Genomic DNA, 16,217 nt, shown 5'->3' on the forward strand with positions numbered 1-16,217 from the left:
CCTCTGATTTCCTCAGCGAGCAGAGCCCGCCTGGTTGAGCCTCGCGAGTGGACGCCGCCGCCCCCGCCGAACAGCAGCACTGCTCAGTGACCCTGACGGTCAGCAGGAGCCCGGGCGAGCGACTGCAGGCCAGGCTCACAGGCGAAGTGTGTGGCTGTGAGGTTTCTTCTCGGATTTACTGGGTCACATACCCTACCTCTGACCTCCTTAGCAACATCCTCTATGCACCTGAACTAACTGTCCCAGAAAACGACACGGCGGGCATCACATAGGCCCACAGTAGGGCAGGCTCCTTTCCAGCATTCTGCTTCAATGTGGACAACAGAGTTCATCTCCGTGACGTGCTGACAGCCAAGGAATCTTCGACCTGGCCACTCTGCAGGAGCCAGAACAGCACAGGTGGGGTTAGAACCCTCCGCAGCTGTGCCCAGTGACACTGGCCAGTAAGGCAGAGGTGAGTCTCAACGATCAGACTGCTCACCTTCAGGCTTAAAGTATCTCTGTTCTCAAATAGTACGACTAAAAATAGCCTGGGTACCTGTAGGTGGGGTGGTTACAAGATAAATTACCCAGCTCCAGAAACCACGCTGGACTGGGCCAGATTTTATACACAGTACAGCAGGATTCAGCAGGAGTCAGGATGAAGCTCCCACAGCCCTACCACTGTGTGCAGGGCTTATTTTTATATTTTTATAAAGTATAATTTTATATTTATATTGCCTCAGTCAGGCTTTGAAAATATTTTAAAACCTTATATTTATACTCAGCATATTCACAATTAAACGCACCACATGGAAGTATACACTCTGATGTGCTTTGACAATTGTGTACAGCCATTCAACTGCTACCACAATTAAGATACAGAGCACCTCCTTCTCCCCCGGAAGGACCCTGTGCTCTTCACCACTCACAGCCACCCCGAGCTCCCAGCCCCTGGCATGTGCTGACATGAGTTCTGTCCCTACGGTTTTGTCTGTTCTAAAACGCCACACAAATTCAATCACACAGCATGTGGTCTTTTTTGTTTGGCTTCTTTTACTAAGCATATGCTTTTCAAATTCATACATGTTGTTGAATATATCAGATGTTCATTTCTTTCTATTCCCGAGCAGCAGTCCATCATATTCTATGCCAAAATTTATGTCATCTATTTACCAGTGGATAGACATTTGGGTTGTTTCCATTTTGGGTGATTATCGATAAAGCTGCTCTGACATTCATATACTGGCCTTTGTGTGGACATACACTTTCATTTCCAAGAGGAAAATCACCAAGTCATAAGGTACGTGCATATTTAACTTTATAAGAGACTGTCAAACCATCTTACCACACTGATGGACAGTGACTGCACTGGGGTATGGGTGGGGACTTGATAATATGGGTAAATGTGTAACCACATTGTTTTTTCATGTGAAACCTTCATAAGAGAGTATATCAATAATACCTTAATAAGAATTTTTTTTAAAAAAAGAAACTGCCAAACCATTTCCCAAAGTGTCTGTACCGATTTGCAATATGACTAGCAACATGTAATAGCTCTAGTCGCACCACATCATCTCCAGCACTCGGTACTGCGCAGTCTCTTAATCTTTGCCCATTCTAGTGGGTAATATTTCATTTGCATTTATTTGCCTGATGAGTCATGATTTTGAGCATCTTTTCACATGCTTACTGGGCATTCATGTACCTTCTTGGATGAAGTACCTTCAAAGATTTGCATAACCCCTTTTTTAAATAAATCAGGTTGTCTTGCTATTGAGTTGTGTGAGTTCTTTATATATTCTAGATGTAAGCCTTTCATCAGATAAAAGTTTTAAGAATATTTTCTTCTGGTCTATAACTCTTAAAGGATTCTTTCAACAGAAGGTTTTAATTCATATGCCATTAATCAGTTTTTTCTTTTATGGTTAGTGCTTTTTGTGTCCTAGTTAAGTCACCACCTTATCCAAGGACACAAAGACATTTCCCTAAGTATTCTTCTAGAAATTTAGGTCTACAACCCATTTCAAATTAACCTTTGTACATCATATGAAATAAGGATCATAGTTCATTTTTTTGTCTATGGATGGTGAATTATTTCAGCATCATTTGTTGAAAAGACTTTCTTTTTCCCACCGAAATATGTGGGCAGATCAGTTGGCCACGTATGTGCGGGTCTACTGGACCTTCTATTCTGCTCCATTTCTGTCCATGTGCCATCATCATGTTGTCTCTATTACCACAGCTTTATAATTCTTAATAATCAGATTCTTTTCAAAATAGGTTATTCTGTGTCTTCTACAATTCCAAATAAATGTCAGAAACACCATGCAAATTTTATTTTTTAAAAAGCCCATTGGGTATTGATTGGAATTGTTTTAAATCTATACATCAATTTGGAAAGAACTCACATTTTAAAAACCTATGTCTTCTGGGTTCATTCATGAATACACTATATCTTTCCATTTCCTCAGATCTTCTTTACTTTCACTCAGCAGTATTTTGTAGTTTTCAATGCATAGGTTTTTAAAATATTGTGTTAAAATTTATCCCAAAGTTCTATAAATATTTTTCTTCTTAATTTCAATTTCGGAATGATCACTGTTAATATACAGCTTTTTATATACTGACTTTGTACTTATTACTTCCAGGAGCTAGCTTGTAGATTCCTTAGGATTTTCTATATAGACAATTATGTCACCTACCAGTTAGGTCAGTTTTCCTTCCTCCTTTCTAACCTACATATGCTTTACTTCTTCTCTTACTGCGCTGCTAGGGTCTGCAGCACAATGCTGAAGGAAGTGGTCAGTGGACATCTGTGCCTTGTTCCTGATCTTAAGGGGAAAGTATTCAGTTTTTATGATGTTAGGCTTTGTTCATAAATGCCTTTTACCAGACTGGGAAAGTTAACTTCTATTCCTAATTTGTAAGAGTTTTTATCATAAACAGATGTTGAATTTTGTCAAATACAGTAATGTGCTAATATTAAGTGATAACTTCCATGGTAAAAGACGAAGAGAATCAGAGCTGGAAGAGGGATTCAGGATCAGTCGGTTCAACCGCCCAATTTACAGATGAGGAAATGGAGGTTCAGAGAGGTTAGATAACCTGTTCAAAGACACAGGTAGGAAAGAGACAGGACTCAGAGCTTAAACTTCTGGGTGTCTAGACCTGTGCTTTTCATACAGTTTGAACTCTGGCAGAAATGAGCTAAAGCAACATCTGAAAGTTGAGAGGAAAAAAACAGAGATCAGAGCTTCTTTGCAGTTTCTGAAAAAGAGCAAAGGGCAATATGGGTTTTAACTGAGGTGGTAGGTTTTTTAGTTCAACTGATGATCTCTACTGTCAACTGCAGGGGGAGGGTGGTCAAACAGACAGAGCTTATCAATGACCTGCTGCTAGCACAGTTCTTTACAGACGTGTAACAGGGTCTCCTTTAAGGTTTGCAAAGACTACCTCATTTTGGCATTGTTTTATCAAGCTGATTAGCCTAGCTTTGAATTTTGGCCAGTTTTTTTTTTTAACTACTTGGATTATTTTTATTTGGGTGTTGTGGGGTATTTTTTGTTTTTGTTTAATTAAACAAAGCTTAAAAGTCCCACAAATCAGCAGGATAAGAGAAAGTGACCCTCATGGAAGAAAAATGACCTGGGAGGTGAGGGTGATGCTTGGCTGTGGCTGGAGGAGGCTGGCTTGGCTTTGCTGAGGTAGTTGCGTTAAAAGATTTTGCGCTTGCAGGAGACCTGTAAAATACAAACAGTGATGTCAGAAACATAAAAGATTACTTTGAACATACAGCAAAAGAAAGAAGGTGAAGTGAAAATTTCCAACTGATATCCTGATAGTCTTTGGTCTTAAAACTCTTAATGTCTTATTAGCCTGAAATCCAATCTTGTTAAATACAACTTGGTCAAGGAGAAATGGGACACTAAACTAAAACTGATACATGTCTTCAGGTAACCTGAATAATAATAACCTCTCTGACTAGCCAATTCTTTTTAAGGAATGGGCACAAATGAAGAAGGATTCTAAGTGGAAGCAGCCTGCAACTCCAAAAAGAGCTCAACTTCTTGACCCAGAATACATGAGAAACTGCTGGGCGAGAGAGCTGTCTTGGTCATGAAAGGAGCTGCCTGCTGTTAAGTGGAATAGGCATTCATATGACAAAAGATTTTGGAACAAATGATCAAGAAGAAAAAGAAATAGTGAGCAACGGGTACTGCTGCACTGACATCCCTCCTGCTGAAGCCTGGACACCCTGACACACGCAAGGCCTCCATGAAGCAACCTTACCAACATGCCTGAGCTTCATCATTTCATACAGAAATTAAAAGGCTGTAAAGATGTCTTTGTAACTCACAAAGTTTGTACAATTTCTAATACAACATTCTCTTCTCAAATTTTAAAATAAAACAAATGACTGATGGAAGCATATACTTTCAATGCTCCACCCATATTCTCTGAATATGTTCTCATGAAAAACCATCAAAATACTAGAAGCAGCTTATCCAGTTTATGTTCAGCATGTTGAAGGATGTCATTCAGACTTCCAGCCAAACTCTTGGGTTCTCCCTAGCGATGAAACACGTGGAAGGAGAAAATGTGGTATGAATGACAAATATTTTTCTCGACAAGAACACTGAGCCTGCATTGCCTGCAGGTTTAGCCGAGGCTCGTTCTGACGGCGCCCCAGGGGCGGCCGTGCCCGCCTGGGCTCACCCTGCTGGCCCTGCGGCGGCTGCGAGATGATGAACTGTGCGGGCTGCAGGCTGGCAGTCGGGTGCACCAGCACGAACTGCTGCAGGTTCAGGTTCTGCTGCTGAAGATGCTGCAGCTGCTGCAGATCCTGGAAGGAGACCAAAGGACAGGTTGGGGATTCTGATTAAAAGCTCGCCTAGGCCTAAGGCTCCCGGCCAAGCAGTGGGGCCTGGCTGTGCCCATGCAGCGCGGGCAGAATCGTCTTTCCGTGGGCAAGTGTCACCACCGAGCCAAGCCCCATTTTTAGTAGGTCTATAAATTTCCCTCAGGACAAATGGTTACTATTGTGCCTTTTAACATGTGGAGACCGATGTGGGTTTTAAAAATCAAGTAAGAACACTTGACTGACTTCTCTTGTAAAGTAGAACTTGAGGGTGCTATATCTGAATTTGCATCAAAAAATTAAAAGATTTATAACAATCATGAAATGTGGCACCAGCCTAGAACTCAACTGAGAAATCAGTGTAAAAATTTAATTTTTAAGTAGCCAACCCTATAAAAGTCTGATCCATAACCTATTAAACATATTGGTCCAATAGTTTGTAATTTTCAATGTGCATTGTCTTATTAGAATAATGCTAACATAGGGTCTCACTAAAAACATTTGTTTAGGGATGAAGAAAAGCGGCCAAAATGAAAACATCTTGATGAAAATTGCACTTACTAGTAGTCATAAAGACCAGTCTGACATCTATTCTTTCCTCATGTAGTTAAGTTAATCGCTTCTTTTTATGTCTTGTCAATTTAAGTCCATTTCTGAGTCTTCCCGGGGGGAATACAGACAACTGTGCAGCACTGGACTCATGGTAACTCTTGATGATTCACTGACATGACCCTTACCTTCCTCCCCTCCCCTTTTAGATAAAGGACTTCCCTTGCCTTTCCTCCTCGCCAGAGGTCTTTGCCCTTCAGTACGCCTGCCCCATCTGCGGGCACTCTCCCGCACAACATTCCCATGCAGCTCTGCCCAGAGCGGACCCCTCTGCGGAGGGGGCGACCGGCTCTCCCAGAGCACGAGGGACACACCCCATGCCTGGCGCAGACGGCTAGTTCAGCAGTCATCCCCTGCCTCGGAAATATTCAGCTAATCACTCACGAATCGTCACTTGCATGACAGTTATTCAAATCATCAACCGTGCGCGAGGCGCCAACTCCAGCGGGCAGGCTGACGCGCCCCCGCGCCGCTCACTCACCTGCGCGATCTGAATGGGCTGCGACAGCGGGATCTGCGTCATGGGCGTGGCGGCGGAGGCGGAGATGGCGGCCCCGGCGGCGCCGTGCTGCTGGCCGGCCGAGTGCTGCTGCACGGCGGCCGCCAGCAGCTGCGCCTGCGCCTGCGCCTGCTGGAGCAGGAGCTGCTGCTGGGCGGGCGTGAGCGCGAGCTGCGGGGGAAGCACGCACGTCGGCACGCGCGGTCCGGGACCCGGGCTCGGGCCGCTCCCCACCTCCCACTGCGGGCGGGACCCGTACACCGGCGGGGTGGTCCTCCCTCTGCTCCCAAACCACCGCTCGGGCTTGTCCAGGGCCCTCGGGCCGAGCAAAAAGTACTTAACTAGTCGGCGGGAAAAAAAGAATCGTTGCTGACAGGATGGGAAAGGAAATTTACACCCAACAGAACTGCAAGTGATTAAGTCAGATGAATGAGCACCAAGGATGCGGGATCTGACCATGGAAGGACCTGATAAGGCCCAGCTGCTTCCATTAGCATGAATCCTAACATATTCCATCATTTCCATTATGCCCTAAGATAGCACTAAAGAATATGAGCTCCGTTTGTTTCTTCTCCAAGGCTCCCTACAGCCCCTCCCTGGCACCGTCTTTTCTGGTGGTGAAAGCCTGGGTCTCTGCAACGTTACATCCTCTTTCCAACACATTATCTCTGTGAAACAGGTGGTGACAGCCGCCTCTCTTTACATGCAAATGAATTCTAATACCGAGATTTAATAGACCTCCAGCCACGTGAACCTGGAATCACAAGTGTCTCTTACTATTAGCAGACACTAGTCACCCAAAACAAAAAAATAGGAAACTATTTACAGCAGATTTAAACTTGCTTTCAAATGCAACTTGTTTCAAGCACTTAAATAAACGTGTTCTACCTTTTGGTGATATGTTCTGATCAAACAAGAATCATGAAATAATTCTTAAGTACACAGTCACTTAATGGGCACAACCCTCCTTATAAAAGGGTTCAATACAATTTGTGCATTAGAGGTGTAAGAATCTACCCTTCAGGAGATTCGTGTTTATAAATATTTTATACAATATGTAAACAGATATTAATTTCTACCAATGGGATTTTGTAAACAATTTTGTAACAATTCTTAAAACAGCCTTCCAATGCCAAAACATACGTTAACTGAAATAAAGGAAATAAAAAATTTGTGGGTTGACATGATGTGAACTGAGTAACAAATAATAACTCTTCCTTACCACTCCCCAACTGCCCCTCCGTCCCCCTGCGCCAAGATAATTTAATAGACAAACTTCAACATTGGAAGAACATTTGAATGGGTGTTTTAGAGCAAAGACAGATTAAAAGTTAAAAGCTTACTATATTCACATAGGCCAACTTCCTACCAATACAAATAAATGACATTTATTGACTGCTAGGTGCCAAGTACTGTTCTAGGAGTTTTACATACACTATTAATCTTCAAAAAATACTGAGACAGGTATTGTCAGCATCTCCATTTAGCTGAAGGAAAACCTAGGCACAGAGAGATGAAGTAATTCGCCCATATAGTAAATTGCAGAGCCAGGATATGAGACCAGAGGTTTCACTTTAGAACACTGCACAGGAACCTACAGAAAATGTTTTTCTTCTATGGGTACTAATCCATTCTACTACTTCTACCTGAAGTGATGTCATCACTGCCACACTGACATACACTTTCGTTAATGTAATGGCTTCAACCATAGGGTAATAAACCCGCTAAGAGATGAATCAATAGCTGAAATGTACATTTTAAGGGTCCTTGGTTTATCCGAAGCATCTGCAAAGTAAGAAAAGATATCCTGAAACTTATGACCAGGATAATTCCACTTTCAGACCTGCCTACACTGTAGAAAGTTCTTAAAGACCTAATAGTGCCAAGCCCAGCCATGTTACCTGTCTGCTACAGTAAACAGTCTAATCAGATAATAGCCAATGGCAGTTCTGACACAGAGAAAGTTTATTACGATTCTCTCAGAGAAAACTTACCCCAGTTATCTGTCCTCCAGCCAGCATAAGCTGGGTCTGGGGGATGGCCGCCTGCACTGAAGGCTGCTGGGTAGGCTGGCTGGGCTGCTGTGAATCCCCCGATTCTTCATTAGACTTCGACTGACGTGGGGAGCAGGGTGGGGAATAAGAAATTTCATAGTTGTTTAAAGAAATGTACTTATAACTCCGAATTTTAAGAACTATTTACACCAAGGCCTTATCCAATCATGAGTTTTTTGCTTTCACTCTTCTCCTGTCTTATAAATCTTTGCACTTTCCTAATTTTACATATTAAGTTTCTAGACTTTTTGTTCCAATGCCAGCAGAGCTGCAATTACAAATTTTAAGAAGAAAAAACAGTTCGATCTTCCACAAGAAAATCGGAATTTCTCAGAAACCCAAATCCTCAATTCTGGAAATGGGGAGGAAGGGAAGAGCACATTTTCAATCTACCTCTACATTAGATCCTCCATTCCAACATCGTGACACATACTTAGTGGTGGTCTGACTGAACCTTCCTTACATATCCTCTCAAAGACTGATTACCTGACCCAGGAACTTTTCATCTAATACTACAAAGAACTGTAAACTTAGCATCTCCCATCATAGGTCAGAAGGAAAACACAGCAGTCAAGAGGGAAAGAGAACACACTCTTGAAAGGGGCACTAAGCAAAGATTTTACGGTAATTTAAACTGGTTATGCAGACCATTAAAATTCTGCATAGATTTGCATATTTCCCACCACCTGTTTTGGGGACTGCAGCAAGGCTAATTAACATAAAGGCTCTGATTAATTCTGCCAGTCATTGCGAGATAATTACAGTGCAGGACTGTAAACATTCTGCACTGGAGATCCAGCCTGTTTGCCAACATCTCTCTAAGGGATGAAAGTTTGCCATGGCAACCAAGGCAATTTGCCACCTCCTCTCCCTCAGAAAGGAAGGTCACAGTATCTCCTTTTCTTTTCTCTTGTTTCCATGTGTTACTAGGTCCATATTCCACTGGGTTTCATAGCATGTTCAACCCAAGGTCTTTAGTCATTAGCAACACTGAAATCAATCTTCAAGAATACTGCTTTTCCCTCTTGACTGTTAGTTTACCTGAACACTACAATGAAAGATGCAGCAGGTCGACTGAAATTTTAAGGAGTAATGCATAATACTTGAACTTTGCATGTTTTGCCATATGGTTTGTAGAAGCAAAGTAGCCAGATTTGTTTGGTTTTTTAAATTTTGATGTATGAAGCCCATCAATGTCTATAAACAGGTTTAATTATAATCCTTAGAATCATAGCATTTTATAGCAGGGAGGAAGCCTGACAATTTTCTAACTTCCCCACTCTGTTATACGAAAGGAAAAGCCCTAGGAGGCTGAGTGACATGCCAAAGGTCACATGGCTCATCAGTGGCAGCGTGGGAACCCAAACCTGAGACCCCACCTTCACCTAGTGCTCTTTCCTCTACACTATGTTTCTCCAAGACATGAAAAACATAAATGAAAAGACAATGGAAACAAAAGGGCATTTAAGATATTATTCAGCTTTGTTTTAGGCATGTGCTACAGCTGTATAACGTAGAAACATTTTCCTTCAGCTTACACAACTTTGCAACTAGGCTGTTCTTGTTCACATTTGGTTGTTCACAGTAGTATAATATAAAACTGATTTTTATTAATGGCAATGACTATCATTATTTGGACCTTTATGAGATTCAGTAATAAAAAAGCAATACTTCTAAGTATTTCCTATTACAAAATTATTACATGCTCACTAAAGAAAATTAGAAAAATATGGGAAAAATAAATAGAAAAGTGATGCGTAATTCCACGTCCCCGCTTACCTGTACATTTAAAGACTGAGCAGCAGCCTGCAAGCCTGTTCCCGCGAGCTGGACCTACAAGGAGATTAGGGCAAGTTCTAGTCTAATACTTGGACATCCATTATTAGGGGTTGTTATCAGTAAGTATTTCAAGAGCCTGTATTAAATGTGTGTGGCTGAATTAAACTGAGAATACAAAGAGGTTTATCTCATACGGTCAAAACTTTAGGGTCAAGTTCACAGTCCCACCACTTCCCACTGGAAAATGCTGTTAACATTGCTTTTCTGAAGATGTTTGCCCACACTTAGCATCATTAGGCAGGCCACACTTGTAGCAGCCATTCCTTATATAACATTCTGTTCATGTTCATATGACATTTCAATTCTAAAAACTTAATTCATCTTCTACACTGTGTTAAAGAACACAAAGAACAAAGCTACTTATGTACATCTGTACCACTATAAACAACCAGAACTATCTATCCATTCTAATTTCAAAATTTTCATGTATACATCAGAGTTAAAATCCTACACACACACACACACACACACACACACCTGTACAGTCAAGTCCTTAAAACATTTATAGTAATAACTTAAAACTCCTGGCTGAAATAAAGAATCTACCCTAAAAGCTACACATGAAAGTCTGTCATAATATTTAATACTCATTTCATACACTCAAAGTTCAAACTGTGGTTATATTAAAATAAGGACCAGCATTTGGTAACCATGGTAATAACAGATTCAGGCCAGCATCGTCAACGGATGTGCTAACTAATGGGTGACATTTGAGAATAATATGGTATTTAAACATTCTCGACTACCTCTCCGTAGATACTTATTAACTACAAAGGGCAAAACAGTAACTTCATACTGGGGAAACCAGGAAAAACAAGTGATCACAAAGTCTCCAGTAATGACACACATGCCTTCTGGTATGAGGCATCAAGAAGAAAGAACACAGCACCCCTCATGTTTGCCCCCTTCCCAAAAGTGTGTAACCTCAATTTAATAGTGATGAAACAGCAGACAAACCCAAACTGAGCAAGACTGTGCAAAATAACTGGTTTATACTCTTCAAAAATGTCAATATCCTGAAATGAAAGAAAGACTGCGTAGGGAAAAATATATATATAGACTAGGGTAGCAGAAATGGAAGTCTGAACCAGAAGGGCAGCAGTGGGAAGACAAATGAAGGAAACACGGAAGGCACTGCAAGGTACTGCGCAGGATCCTGGCAGCTGATTGCATACAGATGAAGGAGAAAATGAATTACTCCAGGTTCAAATCTGGGAGACTAGAAAAAATGGTAGCATCATTAACAAGAAGATAAGTTCCATTTTGGATATACCACACATAGTATCAAGATTTCCTAAAGTTAAACAGAAGTGTTGGTATAGAGTTCAGAACTAAAATCAGCTGATTGCTCTTTTATTTAAAACTGACAGTCTTGCTAGTAGATAAGAAACCTCAAAATCCAAACCAAACCAAATCACAGCAAACATGAAATGCAGAGACTTAGAACACATTCAGACACAGTGTAATCAAGGGACAACTATGTGAAAAGATAATGTCTAAGACCCAATGACTAAAAGAAGTTAGCCAAAGAGCCAGAGGAAAGAAGTTTTACATACAGAGATTTAAAGGAAATAAAGTTTCTATGTGATTTTATTTAAATCATTATGTTTCTGGCCAAAAATTTGTTGAGAGCAGGATATTTACAAGTCTTAAAGCATCTCCTCATGGATTATTCACTAATTATAAGGAGGAAGAAAGTTACCTTTACAGTAGCCAAATCTGAAACTCCACCTTAATCAAATGATCAAATTTAGCATTGCAGTAACAGAAGGTAATATCATATACCTTCTGCTGTATTCCTGTCAAAAACATATAACTTGAATCCAAACATTAGGTCAACATCAAACAAACTCTAACTGAGGGACCTTCTAAAAAACAGCTGTTATCTACTGTTCAGAAACATCAATATTATGAAAGCCAAGGATAGACTGAGGAATTGTTTGAGAAAGGAGGCGAAACAGACATGACAACTAAATGCACGGTATGGACTGGATCGTGGAACAGAAAAAATTTAAATATAGACTGTACATTAAATAATAATATTGTATTAATGCTAAATTTCTGGATTTTGAAATTTGTATTGTAGTCTTATAAGAAAATGTTCTTTTTAGGAAAAACATGATGAGCTATTTAGAGGTATAAAGTCATAATGCCTGCAACTTACTCTGAAATGATTTAGAAAAAAAAAGTGTGTGGTGTGTAACACATCACACACACATACAGAGAAAGCAAACACGGTAACATAGTAGCAACTGGTGATTCCAAGTAAAGGGCTTTCATTTGAAAACTGTCCTATTAGAAGTTTTCTGTAGATTTGAAAGTTTTCACAGTGGAAAGTTGACAGTAAAAGTGGGAGCATCCTTTTGCTACCCCACTTAGCTTCCTCCCAACATCCTTCCAAACGGAGCTCAAAATCATGTGACCTCTCTATGATAAATGCTTTAGTTGTACAGCTTGAATGAATCATCTCGTCCTCTGTATTCCCATATATTATATCATTATTTACTTAACACGTGATTACTAAATATCTATTATAGTTTGGCTCTTTGGAAAGTGCTAGGATAAAGGTAAGAGAAGTTTCTCATCTTCATAGAACTTATCATTCATGCAGCAACAGACCTAAAATAATCTATTTTTATAGTGTATACATATTTACACTTATGGTACAGCTTCAGGGTGTGCCCTGGTCCATAAGGGGGCTAGAAACAAGGTGAGTATTACAATGTTTGTTAATGATGTGTCTAATCAGATGGTGAACAGCTCCAGAGGGACTTGCATCTTGATGGGGGATTCAATGATGTCAAGGTTTCACATAAAATTCTTTGGTTTATAGTCCTTGGTTTCAGGGGTACTGGAGGTTCAATGACTTTGGGGATCAGTGGCTAGATCTGGAAGCCCTAGAGCTGATCCAGGAGTTGCACTCATTTTGGAATCTGGATCCAATGGACAGAAGACTGCATAACATCTTTTTTACTATGCTTAGACCACCACAAACATAAGCCAGATAAAGATACTTAATATGATACATGCCACATAATTGACTGTATTCTTATCAAAAATACTATTCCTGGGAAACAAAAGCAAAAATGAACAAGTAGGACTATATCAAGCTGAAAAGCTTCTGTACAGCAAAGGATACCACCAATAAAACAAAAAGGTATTCTACAGTATGGGAGAATATGTTCATAAGTGACAGATCCAATAAAGGGCTGACATCCAAAATACATAAAGAGCTCACACACCTCAATGAACAAAAAGCAAATAATCCAATTAAAAAATGGGTACAGGATCTGAACAGACACTTCTCCAAAGAAGAAATTTAGATGGCCAACAGACACATGAAAAGATGTTCCACATCGCTAGTCATCAGGGAAATGCAAATTAAAATCACAATGAGATATCACCTCATACCAGTAAGGATCGCCACCATCCAAAAGACAAACAACAACAAATATTGGCAAGGTTGTGGAGAAAGGGGAACCCTCCTACACTGCTGGTGGGAATGTAAATTAGTTCAACCATCATGGAAAGCAGTATGGAGGTTCCTCAAAAAGCTCAAAATAGAAATACCATTTGACCCAGGAATTCCACTCCTAGGAATTTACCCTAAGAATGCAGCAGCCCAGTTTGAAAAAGACAAATGCACCCCTGTGTTTACCGCATCACTATTTACAATAGCCAAGAAATGGAAGCAACCTAAGTGTCCATCAGTAGATGAATGGATAAAGAAGATGTGGTACATATACACAATGGAATATTATTCAGCCATAAGAAGAAAACAAATCCTGCCATTTGCAACAACATGGATGGAGCTAGAGGGTATTATGCTCAGTGAAATAAGCCAGGCGGAGAAAGACAAGTACCAAATGATTTCACTCATCTGTGGAGCATAAGAACCAAGCAAAAACTGAAGGAACAAAAGGGCAGCAGACTCACCAAGAATGGACGAACAGCTACCAAAGGGAAAGGGACTGGGGAGGATGGGAGGGAAGGGAGGGATAAGGGGGCTGAAAAAAGAAAGGGGGCATTATGATTAGCATGTATAATGTAGGGGGGGCACAGGGAGGGCTGTACAACACAGAGAAGACAAGTAGTCATTCTACAGCATCTTACTATGCTGATGGACAGTGACTGTAATGGGGTATGTGGGGGGGACTTGGTGATGGGGGGAGTCTAGTAACCATAATGTTCCTCATGTAATTGTAGATTAATGATACCAAAAAAAATACTATTCCTTTAAGAAAACTTGTTGGAGACCACAGTATGTTCTTAGAAGAGAACCAACATGAAAATAACACTTTAGCTTCTCTAAAATATGTTCTCAAATCATATTAGATGTTAAATTACCTTAATATTTTATTTAGAAGTTTCACATAGAAATTACTCTACTTTTAAAGATATTAAAACAGCTATACACCAGAGCAAAAGTCTGTCAACTAGGACTCACTCTAATAGGAGGTGCTAACTTTTTCCCACATAGTATCCCTTTGAATTTGAGAACAAAGAAATAGGCTTTAGAAAAGCTTTCTAAAATTTCACCTGTTTTCAAGTAGAGAAGCTTCTTCTATTTAGGTAGCCTGAAGACAAAGTCTGACGAAAAGATGAGAGTATTACTTTATACACACATGTACATACATACATACACACATAATTCTTTATATCTGTATGTCTATAATAGCTACATGTCCATATGTAATCTTCAAGTTTTATGCCCATGTGTGCTTTCCACTGCACCACTGCCACCATCAGGCACCATTATCAGTAGAGATGAGAGCCATTATGACCACACATTTTGAGCATTAAATTAGTTCTAGGCTATAAGTGAGGTAGAAACCACCAAGGTGTGTAGTTCTGCTCTAATACACACTCACGGCAAAAATCAAGGGGTTGAGTTACTCTCATAATCTATCCTCCAACTGTTTTCATTGTTTTACTTTCCATTTTCAACCAGTTCTTACATCCCCAAACTCTCATGGAGCCAATGTTTGTTTTTATATTCTGCTTCCCTCTATATTACAGCTAAAATATGGATGAATAGAATCCATTTCCTATTTTAGACTCAGGAAAAATTCATGTAATGTAAAGGTAATACAGTTGAGGAAGATCTTTTTAAACCCCACGCCAGGAGTTCAGTCAAGCAAAGGCTCTGAGTAGCTGCCCAAATCAAAACGGTCTGAAACTGTTATAAGGCAGGGATGTGAGCTCTGAGCTCAGAGCCTTACACAGCAGGTCTCCGGCAATGGTGGCTATGCCATTGTGGGTGACTTTGTAATTCACTACACCTTCAGTGAACCAATACGGACTCACACTCACAAAACAGTAAGCCAGTTGTTACATACATTCCACTCGTAACAAGGAACTCTTTTTGTCACACAGTGGTAGGCAGCAGCCAGCTGAACTACAGGACTTCTACTAACCATTCCGAAGGACACAGGCGGATGTGCTTAGCACCAGGCTTGAATCAACTCGAAAAGACCCATATTCTGAAGTAACTTTGCCAGACCCTAGTGTTTCAGACCTTCACTCATGGCTGAGCAGAACATTCTACCTGATGGAGATGTCCGAGGAAAGCCTGGGCCTGGGCCGTGGAGATTGCCCCTCCGACGGGCACAGGCTGCTTCTGAAAGTCCAGACCATTGGTTTGTGTGCCTAGAAAGCAAGGAAAATAATAAAACTATTAAAAACACAAGCCACTGAAATAAATCACCAGACTTCAGTCACCAACATTCATCAGGCACCTATTTCATCTAAGCACTTTTCTAAGTAACTTCAAAGAAAAGGGACTCAAAAGAAAATATGGTTCAATGATTTCTAAAGGTAGGACTACAGGACAAGTATGTGAACACAGATAAAGCTTAAGAAACAGAAACAGAAACATAAATATAAATATAAATAACAAATTATAATTGTAAGATAGTGTCAGAACAGCATGAACGTTCAGGTGCCCTGTGGACAGGATCCCCACCATCATCACTGCTTAAGGACGGCGGACAGAGTTCCCACGACGCACCACAGCTCTCTTCCAGTCTCACCCTTCTTGAGTTGGACAGAAGACATTTACCAGTGATTTTGCCAGGCATTGAGACAGATTTACTCTTAAAATTAAATGCTTTATTTAACTTTAAGTGACAATATGATGGCAAAAGCAATGATTTACATGATAAAGTAATTCTGCTAGTTTCTTCAATCCCAAAATATAGATCACTGCATATATCTCATTAGCAAGGGCTCTGCTGTTTCTAAATGTTATGCCACTGCTTTTCAACCCACTTCTGCTATGATTTGATGTTAAAAAAGGACTAATATATGGGAAGACATACCTCTATAATACCCAGAAATATTTTCTCAGGAATATACACATTGTTTTCAAATACTG

General features: G+C 40.4%; 1 protein-coding gene across 7 annotated transcripts in view; it reads right to left on the reverse strand.

Moving 5' to 3' along the window:
* The window catches only part of POU2F1 (POU class 2 homeobox 1), a 179,401-nt gene that overhangs the window by 36,200 nt on the left and 126,984 nt on the right, over positions 1-16,217 (reverse strand). For 6 of the 7 annotated variants that reach the window (XM_057495146.1, XM_057495141.1, XM_057495144.1 and 3 more), the window contains 6 exons: positions 15,390-15,490; positions 9,782-9,835; positions 7,943-8,062; positions 5,931-6,119; positions 4,699-4,825; positions 3,628-3,722 (listed from right to left, as the gene is read on the reverse strand). In XM_057495146.1, the coding sequence (XP_057351129.1) occupies positions 3,628-3,722; positions 4,699-4,825; positions 5,931-6,119; positions 7,943-8,062; positions 9,782-9,835; positions 15,390-15,490 (686 nt within the window). The remainder of the gene's footprint in view (positions 1-3,627; positions 3,723-4,698; positions 4,826-5,930; positions 6,120-7,942; positions 8,063-9,781; positions 9,836-15,389; positions 15,491-16,217) is intronic. The other variant, XM_057495143.1, reaches the window with a different exon arrangement.

Source organism: Manis pentadactyla, chromosome 19 (genome assembly GCF_030020395.1).
Source record: "Manis pentadactyla isolate mManPen7 chromosome 19, mManPen7.hap1, whole genome shotgun sequence".
Classification (NCBI taxonomy): domain Eukaryota; kingdom Metazoa; phylum Chordata; class Mammalia; order Pholidota; family Manidae; genus Manis; species Manis pentadactyla.